Below are 23,716 nucleotides of genomic sequence, written 5' to 3'. Positions count from 1 at the left end.
GCGCAGCTGCTGCTTGGGAATCCTCATACTTTTATTATTTATTACAAATTGCATCTGGTCTTGAGGGAAAGAGCAGCCTTTGGTTCAACTGTGCACAGGAATATCCTTCCTTAGAGTCCACCCAGGATATAAGGCCCCAGTGGTTGAGGAATGAATGAAAATTGACAGCATCAGATAAAGAAGTTATGTACTTACCATAACATTCCATCTGTGTTGTCCCATTTTCATTATTCCTCAAATTTCCACTCAATAACCCCTGACTTTGTCATATTAGACTTCTGGAAGAACGAGATGCTATTACAACACTACTGTGTCTCTTATGGAGCTCCAGATACTGGTTTCCTTTTCAGGAACATTATTCAGATAGTTACTATTTATGTAACTTAGCAAACAAGATCTGAAGTATGTTAAGGGTTGATGCATTATAGGTAGAGAGGAGCTTGAGGGTTTCATTTGGACACAAGCTATAGTATCGTCCGAGTCGGATCCAAGGATCAGATCCAAACCTCAATGGTTGAGGAAGAATGAAAATAGACAACACAGATGTAACGTTATGGTAAGTACATAACTTTTTTTTGCAAGATTTACATAATAAATGTACATACATACATAAATAGAATAGTAATGAAATGACAGTTAATCAAAAATAATAACTATACATACATACAACAGTAATCATATAACAGTTAATGAAAACATGAGAGTTAAATAAAGACTATGGCAAAGTATTAGTTAATCACTTATGTACCAGGCTTATGAGAGACTAGTTATTTTCAAGTGGAATCAGCTGTAAATAGATATTGAGTAGCAAGCAGTCAAGTAATTATAGGATGAAGATGGTTACAAATTATGAAGGAATAATGAGGAAGTCCAGATAAAAGGGAGATAGAGATAGTAGTAGATAGATGATAAGCTAGTTAGAGATTGTAAAAAAGCAGCTATATTATGACCAGTTATATAAAAGAGAGATGGCAGTAAGAGTTTGGAGATTATCCAGGAACATCATATACAGAGGTGGTAACTAAGCAGGTCAGGCTTTAGTTGAGTTTTAAAGTTAGTCAGACAGTTGAGTTTTAAATGATTTTAGGGAGTCTTCTTGTCATATTGGTTGTGGGATGGAGTTCTAGGATTTAGTGAGGTAGCGGAAGAGTAGTGATTTGCCAGCAGAATTTTTAGGATTGGATACATGTAATAGGTATTTTTCTGATGACTGTAATGGCTTGGAATTTGTATGAGGTTGGAGGTGGGTGGACAGTTATTAGATTTTTACATAATGTTGTAGGTTTGTGGAAGATGTGAGTAGGTTAGATAATGTGGGAATTCCAGACACTGTAATTCCCATAGGGAGGCACAGGGGTGGGTTCTGTTTGGAAGACTAGCAGAAAATCATGCTAATTTGTCGTACTTTGCTCAAGTTTGTTTAGCAAGGTCATTTGGATGTTGTTAAGGATTGGTGCAGAATACATTAGTGTAGGCAGGAAGAGAGAAGAGGCAATGTGTTTTCTTAATGTGTCTGAGAGGAAGTGTTTGGCTCTGTAGAGGGAGTGTAGTTTTTGGTGAAATTGTTTCACTATATTTTTGATGTGTGTATGTGAAATTTAGGATGTTAAGTTGTCAATCTCGCCTTCATTCTTGCTGGAGACTCGGCACTTGCTTTAGCTTGAGAACTCCTTTTACCAGCTCGAGGCAACCCTATATCCCATGATGCAAGGCGGAACTACCTCAGATCTCGTTTGCCGCTTAGCGAAAGAGGTCTCCTTTGCCAGCTGAGGTAAGTGATTTTCTTGGTAAAATCAGAAAAGCTTAGTTAGGGTTTTATTTTCCCCTTTTTATTCATAGTATAGTCTGTAGTCAGTTACAGCCCACCCTATTCCCTTGTTTTTCAAAAATGTATAACCTTTTTATAATCTTTAGTGTAAAGTTTTAGTTAGGCCTAAAACCCCTTTGGTTAATCCCTTCCTGTGTGTTGTGTGTAGGGGATTAATTTTGTGTGTTTGTTGGGGTTTGTGTGTGTTACTTCCTCCTAGGTTATGTTTAGGGAAGGCAAGGTCTCAGGCTTCAAGAAGTGTGACTCGTGCTGTCAGAAAATGTCTCTGACAGACGGTCACACTTCTTGTGTTTATTGCCTGGGGCCTGTGCACCTGCAGGACTCCTGTGCTTTGTGTCACTCTTTTAGCCAGAGAGTCCTGCAGGAAAGGAGGAATAAGCTTATCCTCCGTGGCTTACTTAAGCCAGAAGGTTCTCCCTCTAAAGCAGGGTCTGGGAAACCTTCTAAGCCACCGAAGGCTCAGGCTTCAGTATCTAAGCCTCCTCCGGTGGCTCCGGCTCCGTCGGAGCCGAGATCTGCTCCGGCTGGACCCGATGTATCTACCATTAAAGTAGTAGGTTCGGTGCCGGCTGGCTCCGATACCTTGTCTACTGTGGCCTTGTCGGCTCCGGCTGGAGCCGACACCTTATCCAGCATCGGAGCCGAGGAACCTTCGGCTCCATCTGGAGTTCAGGGGACTTCGGCTCCGATGGCTTCGTCGAAGAGATCTCGGTCCCCGTTTACTGAGTATCCACTCGGCTCCGGGGTCTCCTCTTTTGTCGGAGCGGAGCCATCGGAGCCGATCTTCGAGATCTTCCAGGCTGTCTGACCACGACTTAGAGAGGGTGGTAAGCAGGCTGTTGAAGTCTCAGGCACTGGCCCAAATGCTCCATAGCCCGTCTCAACAGACTCCGGCTATAGCCTCACCCCTTGAACTTCCTCCTCCGACTCCACACCAGAGTTCGGAGCCGGAGCTTCTTGGGACAGCGACTGTTTCGATGCCGGAGCCGATACATCCTTCGGCTCCGTCGTCTTCGGCTCCGATCTCCTCCTTGAGGCCTTCCTTGAAGGGATCCGGTCATCGGGTTTCCACTGTCGGCTCCGAGGGGGCTAGTGGCATCGGACCCTTGTCCGACCCCGCTCTCCCTCTCGGGGCTTTGGCTTTGGTAAGCTCGGCGCCGACATCGGCCTCGGAGCCTTCCCTCTCATTGGAGCCGGGAATTCCTGTTTCCTCGGAGCGGGGATATTCCGGCCTCCCGGGGAGGGGAGACTTTGAGGTGATGAGGAGTGTCCTGGCCTCTGAGCCTGGTCAACGGTCCATCCCTCTAGCTCCTCCCTCATCAGTGCCTGCAGACGCCTCTTGCCAGCCTCTTGCTCTCAGGCCCAGGGATCCATCGCCCCAGGTTTCCCCACTGGGAATTTCCTCCTCTTCCAAGGTTTCTCCTGATCCTGCAGGGGAACCCCCTCGGAAGAGGACGTGTAAGAGGAAACACACAGACTCCCCTGAGTCTACTACATCTGATACCGACTTAGATGAGTCGGAGGGTTCCCCACGGTCCCCTCTGAGGATGTCTCCTTTTCAGACATCCTTGAGCTCCTCAAACAGAGGGGAATTGGCCTCCATTGACCCCTCCGAGGATGAGTCGGTATACCTGGAGGCTTTTGGATCCCGACCCTCCACCTCCTGGGTGTCTCCGCCTTTCGACCCACTTATGCAGGTAGTGGCTCGGAAGGCATGGGCGGCTCCAGATTCTGTGGAACCTGTCCCCAGGAGACCATCCAAATTCATCACGGCCCCTTCGGACAAACAGTTCCTTTCCAAGGGTGTCTCTGTGGATGCTATGGTGGTGGCGGCCACTAAGAAGGAACTGGCGGATCCTTCAGTACCTGTCCATCCTCCTAACAAGGATTCTAGGACCATGGACAGGTATGGAAAGCGGATGTTTTCTTCAGCGACCTTTGCTATGCGATCGCTGAATTATCTTTGTCACTTCACCAGGCTTCAACGAGATATTCTCAAGGAACTGGGTGAAGTAGTCCAGGATCCTTCTGCTGCTGGGGCTCAAGAAAAGATTGCCTCGCAGCTTGCAATCCTGAATTCCATATCTAACTCCTCCATGCGGGCTCATATCCTATGCGGCCGATGGAGCGAGCAGGGCCGTAGGCACAGGAGTTGCTCTTAGACGCCAAGCCTGGATGCGGCTTTGTAATTTTGCGGACCCCTTTAAGGCGTCCTTCACTAATACCCCCTTTGATGGTTCGGCTTTGTTCGGACCTCAGGTGAAGGATACCTTGACCAGGTGTGAGCAGGACGGTAAAACTCTTTCTGCCATTGGAGTCCAATTTTCCACTCCTTCTAGACCATATCCCAAGGGTCAGAAGGGGGGGAAGATGTGGTTCCGTAAAGCCCAAGGAGCTACACTGGACGCACGTGGTCAGTTTACCCCCAGAGGCAGAGGGGGTAACAATAATAGACGCCACCCTAGAGGCAGGGGGGGTCCTCAGAACCAGGGCAACAGGGAGTCTCTTCCGGAGAAGCCCTTTCAGCATCCCTGAGGTGTTGCCCGACTGTCCACCCTTGGAGGCAGTCGGGGGAAGGATTTCACTGTACCCAGTAGCCTGGCAATCCCTATCACGAGAGATGTGGGTACAGTCAATCATATCCGAGGGTTACAAAATCCCCTTCGAAAGGTTTCCCATACCTCTAAAATCCCTTCCAGACATCTCACCCGGTCAAAGGGATTTGGCAGAACAGGAGGTTTCAAAACTCCTAGAAAAAAGAGCCGTCCAGACGGTGCCGGCAGACCAAGTAGGATCCGGCGTCTACTCGAGATTCTTTTTGGTCCCCAAAAGGACGGGAGATTGGAGACCAATATTAGACCTGAGCAATCTAAACAGATTTGTCAAGAAGGCAAGATTCCAGATGGTCACGCTTCAGTCCATTCTGCCATTTCTGGGCAAGGACAACTGGATGTGCTCTATAGACCTTCAGGATGCGTACTATCACATAAAGATTCACAGACGCTCCAGAAGGTTTCTCCACTTTCGGCTAGGGACCAGTCATTACCAATTCAGAGCACTGCCCTTTGGCCTCACTTCAGCCCCCAGAGTGTTTACCAAATGCATGGCAGTGGTCACAGCTCATCTGAGACGCCAAGGATTCCAGGTGTTTCCCTACTTGGACGACTGGCTCCTCTCCGCCACCACCAAGTGTCAGCTTCTTCAGTCCAGAGACTACACTCTTCAGCTTTGCAGGAGTTTGGGAATTTCAGTAAATTTGAAAAATCTTCTCTGCTGCCTTGCCAATCTATCACCTTTATAGGCGCAGAATTAAACACCGTCAAAATGTTAGCCAGACTAACAGATCAAAGAATTCTGGACATCCAAAAATTGTTCGGATTCTATTGCAAAGCAACAAGATCAAAGCCAGATTTATACTGAAGGTTCTAGGTCTTATGGCTGCGGCCATTGTTCTTCTACCACTGGCTCGCTTCCCCATGCGTCTTCTGCAGTGGATGCTATTCACGCAGTGGTCGTACCACAGTCTTCCGATGAGGCACGAAATCTTAGTCACACAGTCGCAGAGCTCATCTGAACTGGTGGATATCTTCCCTCTTCTTCATCAGGGCCGACCCTTTATTCCCCTCCTCCAGTTGCCACAGTCACTACGGATGCCTCTCTTATCGATTGGGGGGCATTATCAGGGCAGGATGGTCCACGGACGTGGCAACCCATAGAATACCATCTGCACATAAATGTTCTGGAGATGAGAGCAGTGCTTTTAACGCTTGCAAGCCCTCAACGACTTTGTTCCCACGGGACTATTGCAGTACAAACGGACAACATGTCCGTGGTCTGGTACATCAACAAACAGGGCGGGACCAGGTCCTATCCGTTATGTCGAGAAGCTCTCAGACTTTGGCAATGGGCGATCTCTTCTCAGCGGTTTCTGATAGCAACGCACATCCCCGGCAGGTCCAACCTATTGGCGGACAGGCTGAGCAGATCCATTCTGATGCCTCACGAGTGGTCTCTCAATCAATCTGTAGTGGATCAGATATTTCTGAAGTGGGGCACTCCTTGTTGCGATCTTTTTGCTACTCCTCAAAACAACAAGTGCCCCGATTTTTTCACTCTCTTTCCCCTTCCAGGCCAACCCCTGAGAGACTCTCTAACCCAGGATTGGCCCCGGGGACTTCTGTACGCTTTTCCCCCCTTTCCCTTGATTCCACAAGTCATTCAGAAAGCCACCGTTTTGAGAGCCAAGTTGATCCTCATTGCCCCATATTGGCCTCGACAAATTTGTTTTCCGTCTCTGCATTGTCACCTTCTGGTGCAGCCCTGGCATCTGGACCCAGTTCCGGATCTCTTGATCCACCAGTCGGGTCAGCAGCACCGGGCCATTCATTCTCTCAACCTCACTGCTTGGTTGCTCCACTTCCTTCCCTAGCCAGGCTACCGATGATTTCTGACTCAGTCAGAGACATTTTAGTGTCTTCTTTGAAGTCGTCCACTAGGACTGTTTATGCTAGCAAGTGGCGACGTTTTTCTATTTGGGCAAATTCCAGAAATATTGATCCCTTTACTGCTCCTGTACATTCTGTTTTAGATTTCCTGGCGGAGGTTTTTCATTCAGGATCCTCGTCATCTACAGTCAAAGTACAACTGGCTGCTATTTCCAAGTATCATGTTGGCTTGCATGACAATAACATTATGTCTCATAGATTATGCAAGGCCTTTCTGAGAGGAGTTTTTCTCCTAAAACCTCCTATAAAGCATCCTCCTCCGCAATGGGATCTAAACTTAATGTTGGCATCCTTGATACTACCTCCCTTCGAACTGTCTGCTTCATGTTCTTTGAAGTTATTGACCTGGAAAACTATATTTTTACTGGCTGTCACTTCTGCAAGAAGGGTTTCCGAGATTCAAGCTCTCTGCATTCGTTCCCCTTATTTGGTTTTCATAAGGACAGGGTATCATTAAGAACTAACCCTTCCTTTCTCCCCAAAGTCGTGTCTCAGACCAATATTAACCAATCTATAGATCTACCAGTCTTTTTCCCAAACTATTCCGACAGAGCTGAACAGAAACTGCATTTTTGGATGTCCATCGTCAGCTCAGGTACTATTTGCATAGAACTAAACAATTCAGAAAATCGGACCAATTATTTGTCTCCTATGCAGAAAACAGGATAGGTCTTCCAGTTTCTAAAGTGACCTTATCCAGATGGTTGACTTCCACCATTTCCTATGTGTACTCTCTCAGAGGCAAACAGCTATCTTCTAAACCAAAAGCACACTCAACCAGGAGTCTATCCACTTCTGCAGCTTTTCAGGATAGACTACCCATTGATACCATTTGTGCAGCAGCTACTTGTGCTACGCCTCATACCTTTGTCTCTCATTACAAGTTGGACTTGGCCTCCAGAGATAGGGCCAGTTTTGGTTCCACAGTTCTCAAGAGTCTGTTCCATTGAGCCACCCGGGATACAGGTGCTAGGGACGGTCCCATCCAGCAAGAATGAAGGCGAGATTGACAACTTAACATTTAGAAGTTATGTACCTACCATAACGTTCCATGTTAGTTGTCTTCTCTCGCCTTCTTTCTTAAGGCCCCTCCCTCCTTCCCCCTGGCCTGGACAGATCTTGAAGAGTTCCTATTAGGTTGTTTTCCTCCTGAGCCTTCATATGAGGACTTCTATTAGGAACTTGTGTTCCTAATTGTTAGGATAGTCTTTAGCAGGGTAGGTTAGCTACCAAACGAGATCTGAGTTAGTTCTGCCTTGCATCACGGGATATAGGGTTGCCTCGAGCTGGTAAAAGGAGTTCTCAAGCTAAAGCAAGTGCCGAGTCGGAGCCGAGGATCGGCTCCGAACCCATCCAGCAAGAAAGAAGGCAAGAGAAGACAACTAACATGGAACGTTATGGTAGGTACATAACTTCTAATTCTCATCTACACAGATGCCTAGTAATTTAGTGTGTGTGTGACATGTTCAATTTTTGTTTTGTTCACTGAGGTAACAGAGAAGGAAGTTTTATCTGTGAGCTGTTTAGGAATAAATAAGATTAATTTGGATTTATTTGGATTTAGGAATAGCTGGGTCAGGCTTTTGTAGAGGAGGACTACTGGGTAAGTTCTTGTAGTTATTGTTTTTTTGAGATACAGATAACTCTGGCATCATCTGCATGCTTTACTAGGGATGGAGTTTTACAGCCTTTGTGAAGGTCATTGATGAAGATGTTAAAGACAATGGGTCCCATGATTGATCCTTCTGGTGCATCAACTGAGATGGGGAGGAAGGATGGGCTGACTTTTTTCCCATTTATCAGCTTGAGCTCTATTTTGGAGGAAGCTACAAAACCGTGATATAGCAGTAGTGTAGAGACCTAGGTTATGAAGGTTTTGTAGGAGAATGGATTGACAGACAACGTCAAGTGCTGTGGATTAATCAAGAAAAAGGGCAGACACTAGTTTTCCATCATTCCTATTTGTGTTTACTGTATTGGTGAAACTACGTGAAATAGTAGAGAGGAAGCCATGGTAAAATGAAGAGAAGGAGGTATATTGTGTCAAGTTATGTAAGATTTGTGGCTGGATGTATTTTACAAGTATTTTTGAAGGGGGAGAGGATGGTAATGGGCATGTAAAGTTTGAGAGTTCAGTTGAATACCCTCCTTTGTGGAGGGGAAGAAAGTGTTTCTTTTTTCCAGAAGGTATGGACATAGTCTTCACTGATGGAACAATTTATTAGGATTGAGATGGGGTAGTCCATTGTTTCTACTGCCATCTTAAGGTATTAAGTAATCGGAGGCTAAGGTTGTGGGTTTCAGTTTAAGTAATAGTTTTTTTATGTAAGTATTGGGGAGTGGCTGGAAGGAGAGGTTATGAAGAGGAATGGTTGGTGGTGCTGATGCTTGGCTGTTGGTTTTAGGGAAATGTTGAAGTAGTGATGAGACTGAGGGAATGACGCAAGAGTTGAAAGCAACAGCACAGCTGGTAGAGCTGCTGTTAGTGTTAAGTGTAGGAGTTGGTTGGGTTTTCCAGCTGGGATTAAGCAGCTGGTTTATAGAGACCAGAATGTTTTGGTATTTTTTGTTATTATGTTGTGGGTCTGTGTAGTATAGTCTTTTTATCTAATTTAATTTGCGTTTTATTTTGGTTTCTGAATTCTCTGAATTTTTGGAGATTTGTTATTGTTTTATTGGATAGCAGTGTATTCCAGGCTCTGTCTCTAAATCTTATAGGGTATTTTGTATTTTGAGGCAATCTTGTGCAGTTTTGGCCCTAACTCTTTTTTTTGAGTGGCACAAGATCATTTAGGATGTTCAAGACAGTAGAATTAAAAAGAGCTACCACATCATCTAGTAGAATGTGTTTTAGAGCATTCTAGTTATATAGTTTTAGACAGGAGATAAAGGAGTCTTTGCTGAAATGTGTGAGGTTATGTGCCATGGTGAAATGTGGCAGCTTTTGTATATTAGTTTACTTTCTTATTATGATGGTAGAGAGGTAATTTCTTATGGTATCAGGAAGGATACTTGAAGTAAAGTTTTTATGAAGCATAGAGTTAAGAATCCAGTCAATTCACATTCCCTTTTTTATTATAACAGGTGGGAGTGGTGATAGCTTTAACAGATCGTAGAGATTTATTGATTGGTTAGTTGAGTCAAGAAGGGAGAGACAGTCGACATTAAAATCACCTGGTATGATTTTTTCTTGGGAGATGTTGGATGAGACCCAGCTGAAGAAGTCTTCTACAATAGAGAGGTTATTACCAGGTAGTAAATAAGCACCAATGATGGATAATGTCTTGTTCTGGTTGAGTTTAGAGGTAGATTTGAGAGTTTTTTTCCCTTATCAAATTGTGGAAGATTTAGTGGTGAAGAGGTAAAGAGAATTTTTGTATAGTAGGTCAACTTCACACTGTCTGTCTGTTCTTAGTATATTATAGTTTGGGGGCAGAATTTCATTATTTTGTATTTCTTTTTTCAGCCAGGTTTCAGTTAGTACTACTATATCTGGAGCATGTAGGTTAAACCAGGCATGGAAATGTGGTATTTTATTGTAGATGCTTCTAATGTTTATATGTGTAATGTTAAGCAAAGAACAAATAGTGCTATGTTGTATTGGAAGCGTGTGGTTTCTAGGGATTATAGAGTTAAAGGTTCGTGGGCATGTAGGATCCAGGGCATGGATGGATGTTGCCAGTGAGTTTTAGTTTGGGGGAGGTGAGTTGGTTGTAGATAAGCATTTCATTTTAATGATTTAAATTTTAACTTTAGCATATGTATTATTGGGTTGTATAAGTGTAGATTGTGTTTGAAAAAGTCTGTGATATTGTGAGTGCATAAGGTGGATGTTACCTTAGGTGAATTAAGGGTTGATTTCGGTAAGTAAGAGATCAAGGGAGTACATGTTATGATATACAAGACAGAAAGGGGAACTGAACAGTGGAGGGAGTAGTGCATGAAATACGGAAGGGACTGCAAATAGTTAATGTGTGCAGGTGTTAAAGACTGGTATTGGTTAAATTTAGAGCAAGTGTTGGGGGGGTGAGAATAGGGGTTGGTAGAGGAGTGGAGCAAGCTTCAGCAGAGCAGGTTCCACTTGCTCAGAATGTTTTGGAACAGAAAACAATCAGTGAACTGGACCAAAAGAAAATGAGAGAGTGTAACTGTTACTGTTTCCACTAAATGATATAAAGTACAATATACAAAGCAGGAAATTACTGAGAAAGCTTACACACTTGCTATGTGGGTCACTGGTAGCAAAAGTAGTTTAATACATAAAAATAGAATGAGGACAATAAATAAGTGAGATTAGTGTTAGTTTGACAAAATTTGCTGCTTATTTGGAACTATTAAAACAAAGGAAAAGTGAAATTAGATTAATAACAGAAACAAAAAATTGCTAGTTAATTACCTGATGTTGAAAAAAATGGGAGAAGGGCGGCAATAGGTTTACTTAAAGTGGGTCTATGAAATACCGTTAAGTATTGATAGATGAGGGTTTGCATAAAATATCCGAATATGTGAGAGGTGTATAATAAAAGCTGCCTATGAGGAGATGTATTAGGCTATTTCAATTGGGTAATGTGGTTCTTAAAGTATGACAAGTTATACTATATTATCTGATATATATAAAGCTACTGACTACATCCCTGATGCTGCAGTGTGCATGCCTTATACAAATACTACAGCAAAAGATTTACTCCTCAAAGTGAAGAAATGTGAATAAGTACCTATCAAAAAAAAAATCTATTTATGGAGGTTATATATGCACAGCAGGGTAGTCTGTGTTCTGTTAATGAGCTGCATCCTGTAGTACAGGGTTTGATTCTTCCGCCTCCATTGCCTACTGTGTGACTGAACAAGTCATTTAACAAGACAGTGCTGCCATCTGCCCAGTGGTTTAACAGGTTAACAAATAAATATAGTAAAAATAAAATACACTTTTTGAAGTGTCTTTAATTTAGAGTTTTTGCATTATTACTAACAATCAAAGCACTACTCCGTGCCTAGGCTCTGTAGGGTGTATTATTTTACTACAGAAGTATTACAAAAACATAAATATTCAAATGTAGATGATTTATGCTGCCAGTTAAGCTGACATTAGGATTTATGATGCCAGTTAAGCTGTCAAGATGTCTGAATTATGATTGATAGCCGCTTATGTGTTGAAAATGTTTTCCTTGTAATTTTTTGTAAGTGTTTATAAAGCTGCTCCATGTCTTCATTGTTTACATTCCTTGTGTTTAACTGTGCAAGCCGTTCTGGTTTTGCAGATCCACTAATCATGTGTTTTCTTTTTGCAAACAGGAAAATACTGGATAGATCCAAACTTGGGTTGTTCATCTGATGCTATAGAAGTTGTCTGTAATTTCACTGCTGGCGGCCAGACATGTCTAAGTCCCATTTCTGTGTCAAAGGTATGAACTGCTTATTTTCAAAACTATATCAATGCAACTATGGTTTGGCAGAATTATAGTTGTGGGGATTATTTTCAAACCTGTTACCCAATGCACTTTTAAAATGCAAACTGCAAAATACTTCTTCGTAACAACACATTCTTTTCCATAACATAGTAGAACAAAGTTTTAAAATAAGCTAAATTCATTAAGGTACTGCAACGTGCACACCACATTGTGGTACCTTTCTCCAATTCAGCAGCCATCTTACATGTTACTGCATGGACTTCTTACATGAAGACATGCAATACCACAATACTAATGAGATGTTCTGGAGGTAGAGGCATATGTTAAGTTAGCTATGTGCTCTCTCTCCCCCCAGAACCACCTCCAGGAAGGCAACTACACTGCTGATTGAGTCAAGAAATCACTTAGACACCATGTTGTGATACTGAACATTACCAAAAGGATAAAAAACAAGTAACGTGCAGTTCCGCGGCTGATAAAAGACGAAATTCCAAGTCCAATGTAGTCAAAAGGTTTAATAAAAAAGATGAGCGTAGAAACTTTTATGTTGGCAAGACCAACAGATGTCTCCGTGAGCAGATAGGAGACCATTTATATTGTATTAGTAAAAGATTAGAGTACAGTGCACTTGCATGTAGGAAGGGGATCAGCATAAGTTTGCCTTTCAGGTATTGGAAGTTACCAGGACTGATATGAGACTAGGTGATATTATTTATAGTCCTGAACGCAATGAAACTAGATGGATTCTTAGAGTCAGAGTGCATAAAGGCTCCGGTCTAAATGATGTAGTCCCCCTGAAACCAGAATTAAAGAACAGGGGTTTGAGAAAGTAATTTATATAATATTTATACTATATTAGTTAATGTAGCATATAAATATATCTAGATTTTCAGGTCATTTCACATAATAGTTGGATTTTCAACAGTTTTTATGTATTTTGTTCATACATATGTTTTTTATGAAGGATGTTTTTTACTGTGGTTGTCTTTTTAAATAGCTCTCTTCCTGAGCACATTTATTACTTTCTTACATATCACATGACTAATTATTGTTATTTGATGGAGTACTTAAACCTGTGGTTTTTTTTTTTTTTTTTTTGTGATCTGAAGAAGCAATTGTTTGAATTGTGAAAGCGCTCATCTTTTTATTAAACCTTTTGACTACATTGAACTTGGAATTTCGTTTTTTATCAGTCGTGAAACTGCACTTTGCTTGTTTTTTACCTGTTGACTGTTTGGTTTTGTGCAGCTAACCGTTGTGAGGTATTTATATTTTCATGACCAAAAGGATGTAGACATCAGTTTATATGAAAGGCATCTAAATATCAGAAAGACCTGTTTGACGTGGCACAGAATGCTACATCAAGTTATAAGTCTGAGATAATACTTGCTACTTTGGGGGACAGCTGCATGAGAATGAGATAAGCCACACCCCTTCTTCTACTTGTGAGATCACAGAAAAGATCACAGATTAATTTATTCTGATCAGATGTTTTCCGAACAGGTTATGGTATGAACAATATGAGACAGGTTCCTTATATTCAGGTTACCCCTCCTGAAAATACTTTCTTTTTTTATGATTCAGTTAACCTGTTAAAATAGTATTTCATGTGATTAAAAAATGTCATCCCTTCAACAAAAATCAAGCTTCTGAAACTGGGTCATCCCAACCTCTTGCACTACAACTATTTGTTGTTTCCTGTCATGACATTTACATCAAAATTGGACAGAACCTGATGGCATAAGCTTGCTCCTAAAATGCCTGATTGATTCTAAATGCTGCTTGAGGACTCACATCTACCTTTTTAAAAACGTGGTTGGCAACCCCACAGCAATGGAAGTAGAGTCCTGTAAAAGATCAGGCATCAGAAACGTTTCTCCAGGCAAGAAAAATAGGGTAACATGAAAGATGTAGGAGGAAAAAAGTCTACACTTCAGTGACTGGAGTCAAAATCAAAAATCATCAGACTCATATGGGACAGTACATAACTGATGATTTGTATAAGGAATGTGCAGATGCTTCTCAGGGAAAAGCTGTCAGAACTGACCCAGTCAAGTCCATGAAACAGAAGGCTAAAGCTCTGACTGGAACCCAGCCAACAGGGGATCAGCTAGCTAGAGTAACTGGTCAGGGAGGGTTGATTTAAGCATCCATCACTGGTTGGCCATCATGGGGAGTTAGGAGGGAGACAGTCTGATCCACTACTTTACTGACACCCATTGAAGAGTAGACATTACAGCATGCAGTGATTTGAATATGTAGCTCTGCAGCAATTATCTCTCATGTAAAAGCATACTAGCAAGTCCTTACTTCAGCAGGAACAGATGTAAGTCACCAGGGGTAAAGAAGCTTAATTCATTTGTGCCTTTAGTACTGAATGCAGTAATTTCAGCTTTGTACCCATAATACAATTTTTGTGGGTTTCCTTAAATGCACTATACCTACAGTTCATCAAAGGTAGGGCCCACACAGTGTTGTTTTTAGACTTTATCTAACTTCAGTACTGAAGTTATAGCATTCACTGTCAGAGCTAAGCAGTTTAAGTATGACAAACTGAAGTGAAAAGGTACAAACATAAAAAATAAACTGACCCAAGCAGCTAATAATGTTGTATCACATGTACTCAGATGTGGATATGAAATACTGAATTGTTTTCAAACTGCTGCTTCTGGTTCTCTTATTCGAAGCCTTGAATAGCTAAGAACCTTACCATTTTCTGAGAAGGTAAAAAACAAAAATCTAAATGCAGCCCTTAATAATGGCTTTTTTTCATATGTTGCTGACATCTTAGAAAATCACACAGCTACTATAGGAAAAGAAAACAGCTTTGCATAATGTGAATCAAATGCTCCTCTTCTAGTCCTTAAATATAATTGAAATTACCCATCAAAGAATTGGACACTGTCCTTCTATATCATTGCTACAGTTTCCAAAACAGAAGGGATCACCTGCCCAGGGCAGCCTGACGCACGGCCAGTATACAAAAGCCTAATGATTTTATATGTGCCATATCACATTTATGCTCACTTCACAGAACATGGGGCATAAAATGAATGTACAGACGCAACTACTCAGAACTTCTTTACCACCAGTTTGAACACTAACTTTGCTATTTGGTCTGAATTCCTTGTCTCTCCTATCTCTAGGTTCCACAGGAGTTATCCTTCTAGATCTGCTTTTGTTCGCAGACAACCCTGCCAAGCCTCCAAGGGCAGGAAGACTGGGAAGCGTGCCCCCTCTGCTAAGGCTTTTCAGATTTCTGTGGCCCAGAAACCTCTTTTATCTGATAAGCCTGCTTCTCTTTGACAGTTCGCCCCCCTTTTTTTAGAACAGGTTCCTTTGTCCCTTCGGCTTTCTCTTTGTCTTCCAATTTGGTTTGTCATCACTTCAGACTCTTGGGTTCTTTCTGTCATCCATCAGGGTTACTTCATGGTATAGAAGTCTCTCCATCCTTTTTCAGGGATTTCTCAACCTCCTCTAGAGTGACTTCCTTTTTGAACCAAGAAACCATTCAGCCTGCCCCCCCCCCTTCCCAAGTGGGAAAGGCTTTTTATTCCAGGTTGTTCCTGGTTCCTCAAAAGGAGGGCACTTGGAGACCTATTTTGGATCTCTCCCAGCTCAACGCCTTTTTCAAGGTCCCTTCATTGCATATACTTACTCTTCAAACCCTGTTTCCTCTTTTATTACCCCCAGGCTTTTCCGGTGTCCTTGGATCTGAAAGATGCTTACCTTTATATTTGATTTTTCTTTTTACCTCTCTTCTCCCCCGGGGTATTCATTCACAAAATGCCTAGCTGCTGTGATTGCTTTCTGCAGGCTCCAAAACATTCAAATTTGTCCTTACCTAGACGACCTGTTGCTTCAGACACCTCCTCCCAGGTGCCTCTTACAAGATCTGAAGCTCACCATCTCTCTTCTTCAAAGCCTAGGGTTTACTATCAACTTCCAAAAGTCCATTCTGACTCCCTCTCAGGATCATGTATTTTTGGGATGCAGGATTCAGCCAGTCCCAATGTTGGCCTGTCTTCCACCTCCAAAAGTTTTGTCATTGACAACCTTCTTACAGTCTCTTCTTCCTCTGACTGCCATGTCAGCCAGGGAGTTTCTTCAGGCACTGGGATTCATGGCATCTTCTGTTTCAATGCTTCCTCTTGCCATACTGCATATGTGTAAGCTTTAGTGGTACCTCAGGTCACTTTGACTGCAACATTATCACCCTCTGGATTTCAGTGTACCTCTACTTCTCCATCTAAAGAAGGAATTAGAATCGATTCAACAATTTGGTCTCAACCCAGGCCAGCACTTTCAGCCTCCAGGCTCTTCCCAAGAACTGTTCACCAATGCCAGACACATGGGGTGGAGGCTTCTTTTGGTTCCCTGAAAGTTCAGGGTCTTTGGCCTGTACATCAGCAGTCAGATGAGAGCTCTGATTTTGGATGTTCAGGCTTTTCACCTGATGTTCTCCCTGGGCCCTTGAAGGTGTACACAGACTAAGCTACAGTGATGTGGTATGTTTTTCTGGGCATTGTCCATCGGTGGGGATGGACAAAGGTGCCCTGCGTATTAGGCCTCCAAGGAAAGCTATTCCTCCTCCTTGGTACCTTAATTTTCTTTTTGAAAAATTGATTCATGCTCCTTTTAAGCCTACCCATTCTACATCTTTGCCACTTTGTACCTGGAAGACCGTTTTGTTGCTGGCTCTTACTTTTGCTTGGAGGGTTTCTGAGCTCCAGGCCTTTATGGCCATTTTTCCTTTGTTGGTTTTCACAGGGACACAGTATCCCTTTGTACTAATCCGTCTTTTATGCCCAAGGTAGTAAATGAGTTGTCCTTGAATCAGATGGTACAATTCCCTTCCTTTTTCCGTTCTCCTCAGTCTGCTAGTGAGAGAGTTCTGCATACCTTGGATTTGCAAAGACAACTTAGGGTACTATTTGGATAAAACTAAGGCCATTTGAAGGTCTGATCAGCTTTTTGTTTCCTTTCATCCCAGGACATTAGGTTTGGCCATTTCTAAGCAAACCATCTCCTCCTGGATGTCTAAGGCCATTTCATTTTGTTGTTATTTTCATGGCAAATCTCTGAGTGCTTCTGTTAGTTCTCATTCCAGTAGGGCTGTTGCCTCTTCTGGTGTTTTCTTCAAGGGGTTGGACACCCATTCCAACCATGAAGCTGTTGTTTGGTCTTCGGTGCATACCTTTACTAAGCATTGTAAACTGGAAATTGTTTCTAGGGCCAGCTCAGGTTTTGCTGAAACCATTTTATGTGGGTTTGTTGAGGGCTCTTCTCAGATTTCCACCTCCCATTCTGTTTCTTGAGCTTTTTCAGTCTCCCTTCTGTTTTTTTTTTTTTTTTTTTAACATTTGTTGACCGGGAATGTCCGACTAGGTTCCACAGAGCCTGTTTTCAGCGGAGGCCCGGGGAGAAATGCTCCAGATGCATGTCTTTGGAATGTGGGAGGAAACCGGAGTACCCGGAGGAAACCCACGCGAACACAGGGAGAACATGCAAACTCCACACAGAAGGCACCCCAGCTGAGAATTGAACCGGAGAACCTCTTGCTGTGAGGCGACAACGTTAACCGCTGCACCACTGTGCCGTTTTGGATACTGCAACAATGATACAAAAAGACACAGCACAGTTGCCTAAAATCTTACCATAACAGTAGATGTCCTTCTCTTTACTGTTACAGTATTCACTCCCTCCAACCCCCTCTTTTGTTCTGGTTTTGTTTTAGATTCCCTTCTTGCAGAAGGTTTTCCCTTTTTCTTCTGGATGTACATGGACTCCTTTGTCCTGTGGAGACTGTTCTCTTCTGGGACAATTCAGTTCTGGGTAGTTGCATCTATACATCCCTTTTATGCCCTACATTCTTTGCAGGGAGCATAAATATGATGTATGGTGCATACATGATCATTAGGCTTTTGTATACTGAGCTGCCCTGGGCAGGAGATCCCTTCTGTTTTGGATACTGCAACAGTGAAGAGAAGGACATCTACTGTTATGGTAAGATTTATACAACTGTAATATCTACAGGAAACAAAACAGGAAGCAGTAGGCTTGAGTACAAGGTGCGGTGTTAAAGAAAACAGCAGACATGCTGGATGAGAACTTAGCAGCAACCAGTTTTCCTTTGCATCAGGAAAGATTATATTTTTAATGCATTTCTAAGTTTTAACACTATCTTCACTCATCCCCTGCAATTCTGCAATTCACCATTAAGTGAAAACAGTAGACAACATTTATGTTTGCATAGGCAGTGACATTTTAATAACAGCAAACAGCACATCAGACAGGTAGTGCTAAGGGCTACTTTTCAGTCTTTTGCAGTAAGCCATCGCCAAGCTGTAGCTGTTTTTTATCAGTCTAGAAAATTCCTTTTTTTAATTCAAACATATTCATAGTAACACCAGTATTCTGTGACTTCAGGTAATTACCTTCAAAGTGAACAATCCCATAAATATAACTGAATTAGAGCAGAACTAGAAGATTCCTTTGGCCTTGCCAATTCTTTGAAATCTTCGGGGCATTTGGTCTATAGAGGTAGTTTCAGAAGTACAGAAGGAAATAATTGTATTCATTGCATTTCCTATTCCAAAGAAAGTATGAAAGGTAATAGAGACCTGTAGTAGACCTTTCAAACGTGAACAAGTTCAGAAGAACAAAACAATTCATACTGTTGACTCTGTAAACTCTTTTGCAACAAGGTGCCTTCCTACTGACTCTTTGAAGGCAGTTAAAACTTTCATAGGATCGAAGTCTTAAAGTTATTTGGGAAATTTCTGAGATTCTGTGAAGGTAACTTCCATTTTCAGTATACTACCTTATCCCTTTGGCCTTTATGTTATATTTAGGGTATTTACAAAATGTCTAGCTTGAGAATTTGCACGTTTAAGACTAAAGGTAGTTCAGCTTTACCTGTGGCAGTATGGTTGATTTGTGCAGTCCCTAAAGGCTTTGCAGCAGATTGTGAAATACTTTCAGGACTAGGCATAGCCCATACAGATTTTTAAGAACCATCTTAAAAAGAACAATTTAGTGTGCCACGGCACACAGTTCAAAGGATAGTGGTCTGTTCATGAAAAAATTCATTTAACTACAAAAACACCAGTGCAGTTTCTTAAGTTTATTCCTTTCTTTTTGTTATGTTTCCTATGTCAAGGCTGCACATGAGAAAAATCCAATGGCATGTGAGAAATTGGTTGAATCAAAAGGACTACTCATTGTAGTCCCAGCATTTCTCTAGTGTTCCTCTTTTGTCATCATTGATCAACGAGTTACAGTGTTGGGTAATGCATATAACTGTAATATTCAGTCTGCCATTGCTTTCTCCTCTCCCTGGTCATAAGTTAACCACAGACCCATTAGATTACCTTTCGGAACTCCCATCCTAGAAATACAGGGAACTTAGTCACCATCTCAGAGCAGCACATCCTTGTATAAAGACAATGCTGACTATCATTATGGCACTAATATCCTTACAAACAACTATACAGCCAGAAACTTTGCAGGTAGTAACAGACAGTACCGCATTGATGTGGAACATTATCAGACAAGGGGAAACTCCCTGTTTTACACACTGGATGTGATAATTTAGATAACTTAGTCTTACAAGCAATTTGTATTCGAAGTAAAATAGAATGGCAGCACAGATATCTGAGAAAGGTCAATTTTGTGTTTTCCAGGACACAGTAAAGAAAAGGTGAAATTATAAGTTCATAGGTCAGTATAAACCTGTTGATCCAGGGAACCATGTTAGCCTAGCCACAACACCCCATTTTGTAGGTGCCCATTGACATGACTAATTTATAGCTAGTTTCAACCCCTTTCGATGAATGCTTGATGAGCCATACCCAGAGTGTATCTATGATTTCATCCATTCTTCCATGTTATGCTTAAAGAAGGTCAGGGAGCCAATATGCTTTCCATCCAACAGAAGTCAGTTACATAAAAGGGATTCTGCGGGATCTATATATCTCTCTCACCAGCAGGTCCTTTTTATGTTTTGGTGAAAGTGAAGATTTCATGACTGGGTGTTGAGAGCATTATTAGTTTGTCAGATGTGCAGGCGGTCACATAAGACTGGATCCTTTGACACTTTGTAAGCAAAACAGAGGTTACCTCTCAAGTGTGTGTAAGAAACAGAAAAGAGACAGAGTGCTTTAAGGGGGTCTGCATGGGTCAGGGAAGGCATGCCTTTGATTATCTTATATAGGAAATGGTGTGGTCTCTCAAGTTGGGTCATATGTTTAGATGGTACATACCAAAGGAGTCATCAAACTCTACTATAGGCTTGATGAAGGAAGAGTAGAGAGGGATGATTACTTCCTGAGATGTGGAAGGAAATATACTTGCTGAGTAGTCTGACAAGGCAAAAGGATTTCCTAACAATAATGGATATATGGTGATCAGAAGATGCATTGTCTACCACAATGCCCAGGTTCCTAATGACTGAGTCATCTTTCAAGTGGTGACACCTGTGTAGTAGTTGCATGGGTGTCCAGTTTTGCCTAAACACACAATGCTGCATTTCATGGCATTTAGTTTTACTCAGTAGTCCAGGCACCACTTATTGGCATATACTTATCCCTCCTGAAGAATTTGGAGGTCAGATGGAAATTAATGACAGCTCCAAGTTTGCAATAATCTCCAAAGTTAGTTAGCCACAGGCCCTTGATGTCAACCTTGACATCAGAGAAGTAAATACCAAACAGAATTGGTCAAGGGACCAACCGATCTGTGGGGAACACCACTGGTAACTACTCTTTCCAAAGAGAGTATGTTTCCCACACTGATAGATTGGGTTCTGCCAGTTCAGTTAGCCAAGTTGATATCCAGCAGATAACATAGGAGTTTACATTTAGTTTGATTAGCTTGTGGATAATGCCAGAATGTGGAATGGAGTGCTAGACCTTGGCCAGGTCTGGGTAGTCAGGGTGAGCTAACTTGTCCAATTCTAATGCATTTGTGACATGTTCAAAGAAGTCTGTCAGGTTCAGGAGGCAGGATATGTATTTAGCAAACCCAAACTAGCATGGGTACAAGGCTTGCAGACTGCCTGTGTCCTTGTTAATGTTGTTGTCTGTCTTTTCGGCTTTTCCCGGTTTGGGGTCGCCACAGCGGAACTCCAGTCCGCTAATGATTGGCAGTTGATTTTTATGGTGCCGAGTTGCCAGCCCAATGACCAACCTTCAGCAAAGGCACGCCCATTCATGCATGTCTTTCGGAAGCCACTCGACTGCGGGGAGGGCATGCAGACTCCACACAGAAGGCACTCCAGCCGAGAATCGAATAGGAGAACCTCTTGCTGTGAGACAACAATGCTACCGCTGTACCACCGCGGATAAGTTTCATAATGATGCATTGTATTGCTTTATAGATAAGGCTGGCGAGGATTGTAGATCTGTAGTTTCCCTTATCAGCAGTGGATCCCCCCTGTGCAGTAGGATGACTGCCACACTTCTCCATTCCTCATGCATGAATCCAGTGGGGCAGCTGAGGTTGAATAGAGTAGGGGAAGTTCCCCAAAGCCCTGGCCATATCTCCCCTAGCAGTATAAATACCACCTTGGGTCTCCCCTGAATAGGGGCTATTAGCCTAGTGGGACTAACCTGATCAGTAAAGGATGAACAAATAAACAATAATAAAAATAAGTAAAATAAATAGGTTTAGTCACATGTCTTCCATACAGGTCTGGTGCCGTCAAGAAATCAGCCTGGCATATTATCAGGACCCATGGAGCAAGTATTGATAAACATTCTAAAAAATAATTGATTTTAGACTGGATCCTTACAAATAGGCCTAACTTAAATTATCAAGCTTGCTGCCTTCCTGACTCTCTTAGTGACCACTTCCCCACCTTTCTACTTAGGAAACGGCTTCACACAACCAATAACATCATATATAAAAACATCTGCAGTAAAAATAACTTCTGCCCCTCTATATTTAACACACTGCTATAGCGATGTGACTGGTCACCATTAAAAACCCTCCACTTAGACCTTGTTTTTCAATATTTTAACAGAACATTCCTCCAAGTACTAGATAACCTTGCACCCACTAGGAAAGTCCATGTCAGGCCCAAACAATTTCCTTGGTTATCAAATGACTCTAAGTTAACACTTATACAAAGGGATAGGGCTTGGGCACAATGACATAGAAAAATACCTTATCGACCATCAACTCTTTCTCAAACCCAATAAAACCAATCTTATGCTCTTCTGAAACAATTGAACTAAAAATAATCAAACCTGTCTTACCATCTGCTCCTCCAGCGATACAGGAATCGAGTCAGTAAGTCAAACTAAACTCCTTGGTGTAACAATAGATGAATCCCTAAAATTTGACAAACATATGGCTATTACAATTAAAAAAGTTCACATCAAACTTGGCTCACTCTATAGAGGCAAACCTTTCCTAACTATCTATGCCAGTCTTTCCACAGCCAGATCCTACCTGCTTTCCACCCTCCTTTATTGCACACAGATCTTCACCAACTTGCGTAAGACTGACTTAAATAGGCTTGAGAGCTGCTATAATAAAATAGCCAAGTTTGCCGTTAACCAGCCCCACAAATCCCACCACTGTACTGCGCTCTGCCAATTTAACTGGCTTGAACTTCCCAATCTTCTAACTCTCAACCAACTTACAATTGCACATAATATCATCCAGAAACCTGATCACTGCCCTGCTCTCTTTAACTTAATTGAACCAAATTCCATCCCCATACCCCTAAGATCATCAGACAAACCACTCCTAAAAGTAAAAAAGTCCAACAACTACTGTGGTGACTGTCTCTATTCAAATAAATTATCCAAATCCTGGAACCTAATCCCCCAGCATATACTTAATACTTTGATAATTGCAAATTCAAATTACTCCTAAAAGAACACTTTACTAACCACTGGCTATGCTCCTGTAGCCACCCATTCTAATTCTTCTAACCTGGCTGACCTCCACACTAACCTTTCGTTAGTGTCATTCTTGTACTGCACCTTTGTAGTTCTAACTCGCATGTGAAATCTTTATTTATATTGTATTATATTATGTCTTCACAAACTAAAGAACCAATACATGAAAAATGCACCACAAGCTGGAACATACGGAACACTGCAGTGTGAATTAAAGACACTGTTTTTATTAAAAGTTTAAGTGCTTTCTTCATGGTGTAGCAAAGACGTCCTCAGAAACTAACTGATAGAAAACAACTCCCCATTTAACTATCCCTGTAAAACAATCACATGATCTAACCAACCAACCAATGTAAAAAATTAATTAACATGTTTGAAAGTCATGTACATTTAAAATAATACATAACAATAAAAGAACAAACAGGCACAAGCGCTTTCACAATAATGCTTCTTCAGGTGTATGGATGGAATCTAAATAACACCATTCTTATACCATTTAATCCTGTCACATGATTAATCATTCAACTCTTAAAAATGTATTTTTACATCTTAACAACACAACATACATCCCCTTTTTTGTCTACATAATGGTCTTTTTTAAGTATAGCTCTTAGGGGTACATGGTCATTAAGGCCATGTCCTTTGTCAGCTCTCAGTCTCACTATCCATTCTGCCTCCAGTTTCTGAGTCCTGCTTTTAATATCACCTCCTCTTGGGTTCTCTAAGCATTTCCCCAAAACTACAAATTTAAATCATTGATGTTCTGTAGTTTGGTTGACATGTTTTGCTAGTGCATTAAATGTGCTCTTTTTCCTAATGTGGTACAAATATTCTCTTAACCCTATCCTTGAGCTGTCTATCCATTTTGCCAACATAGAATGTATTGCATACTTGGCACACAGCAAGGTACACTACCTGCAAACTATCACATGTTGCACCGGATCTGATGTCAAATAATTCCCCTGTATCTGAATGTCTAAACACTAGCATATCTTTTGCCATATACATGCACATATGACATTTCCCACAAAGTTTAGTCCCTATGTTGTTTGTGGATGTTGCAGA

At 41.8% G+C, this 23,716-nt stretch overlaps 1 protein-coding gene across 1 annotated transcript in view; it reads left to right on the top strand.

The window, feature by feature from the left end:
• COL24A1 (collagen type XXIV alpha 1 chain) overlaps positions 1–23,716 on the top strand; it is a 3,617,818-nt gene that overhangs the window by 3,503,854 nt on the left and 90,248 nt on the right. Inside the window, exon 58 of the mRNA XM_044086026.1 lies at positions 11,626–11,735. Coding sequence (XP_043941961.1) covers positions 11,626–11,735 — 110 coding nt within the window. The remainder of the gene's footprint in view (positions 1–11,625; positions 11,736–23,716) is intronic.

Source organism: Protopterus annectens, chromosome 10.part0 (genome assembly GCF_019279795.1).
Source record: "Protopterus annectens isolate FY-2018-M chromosome 10.part0, PAN1.0, whole genome shotgun sequence".
Classification (NCBI taxonomy): Eukaryota; Metazoa; Chordata; order Ceratodontiformes; family Protopteridae; genus Protopterus; species Protopterus annectens.
Note: the sequence above shows the minus strand (reverse complement) of the source record. Positions and strands in the feature narration are given on the sequence as shown.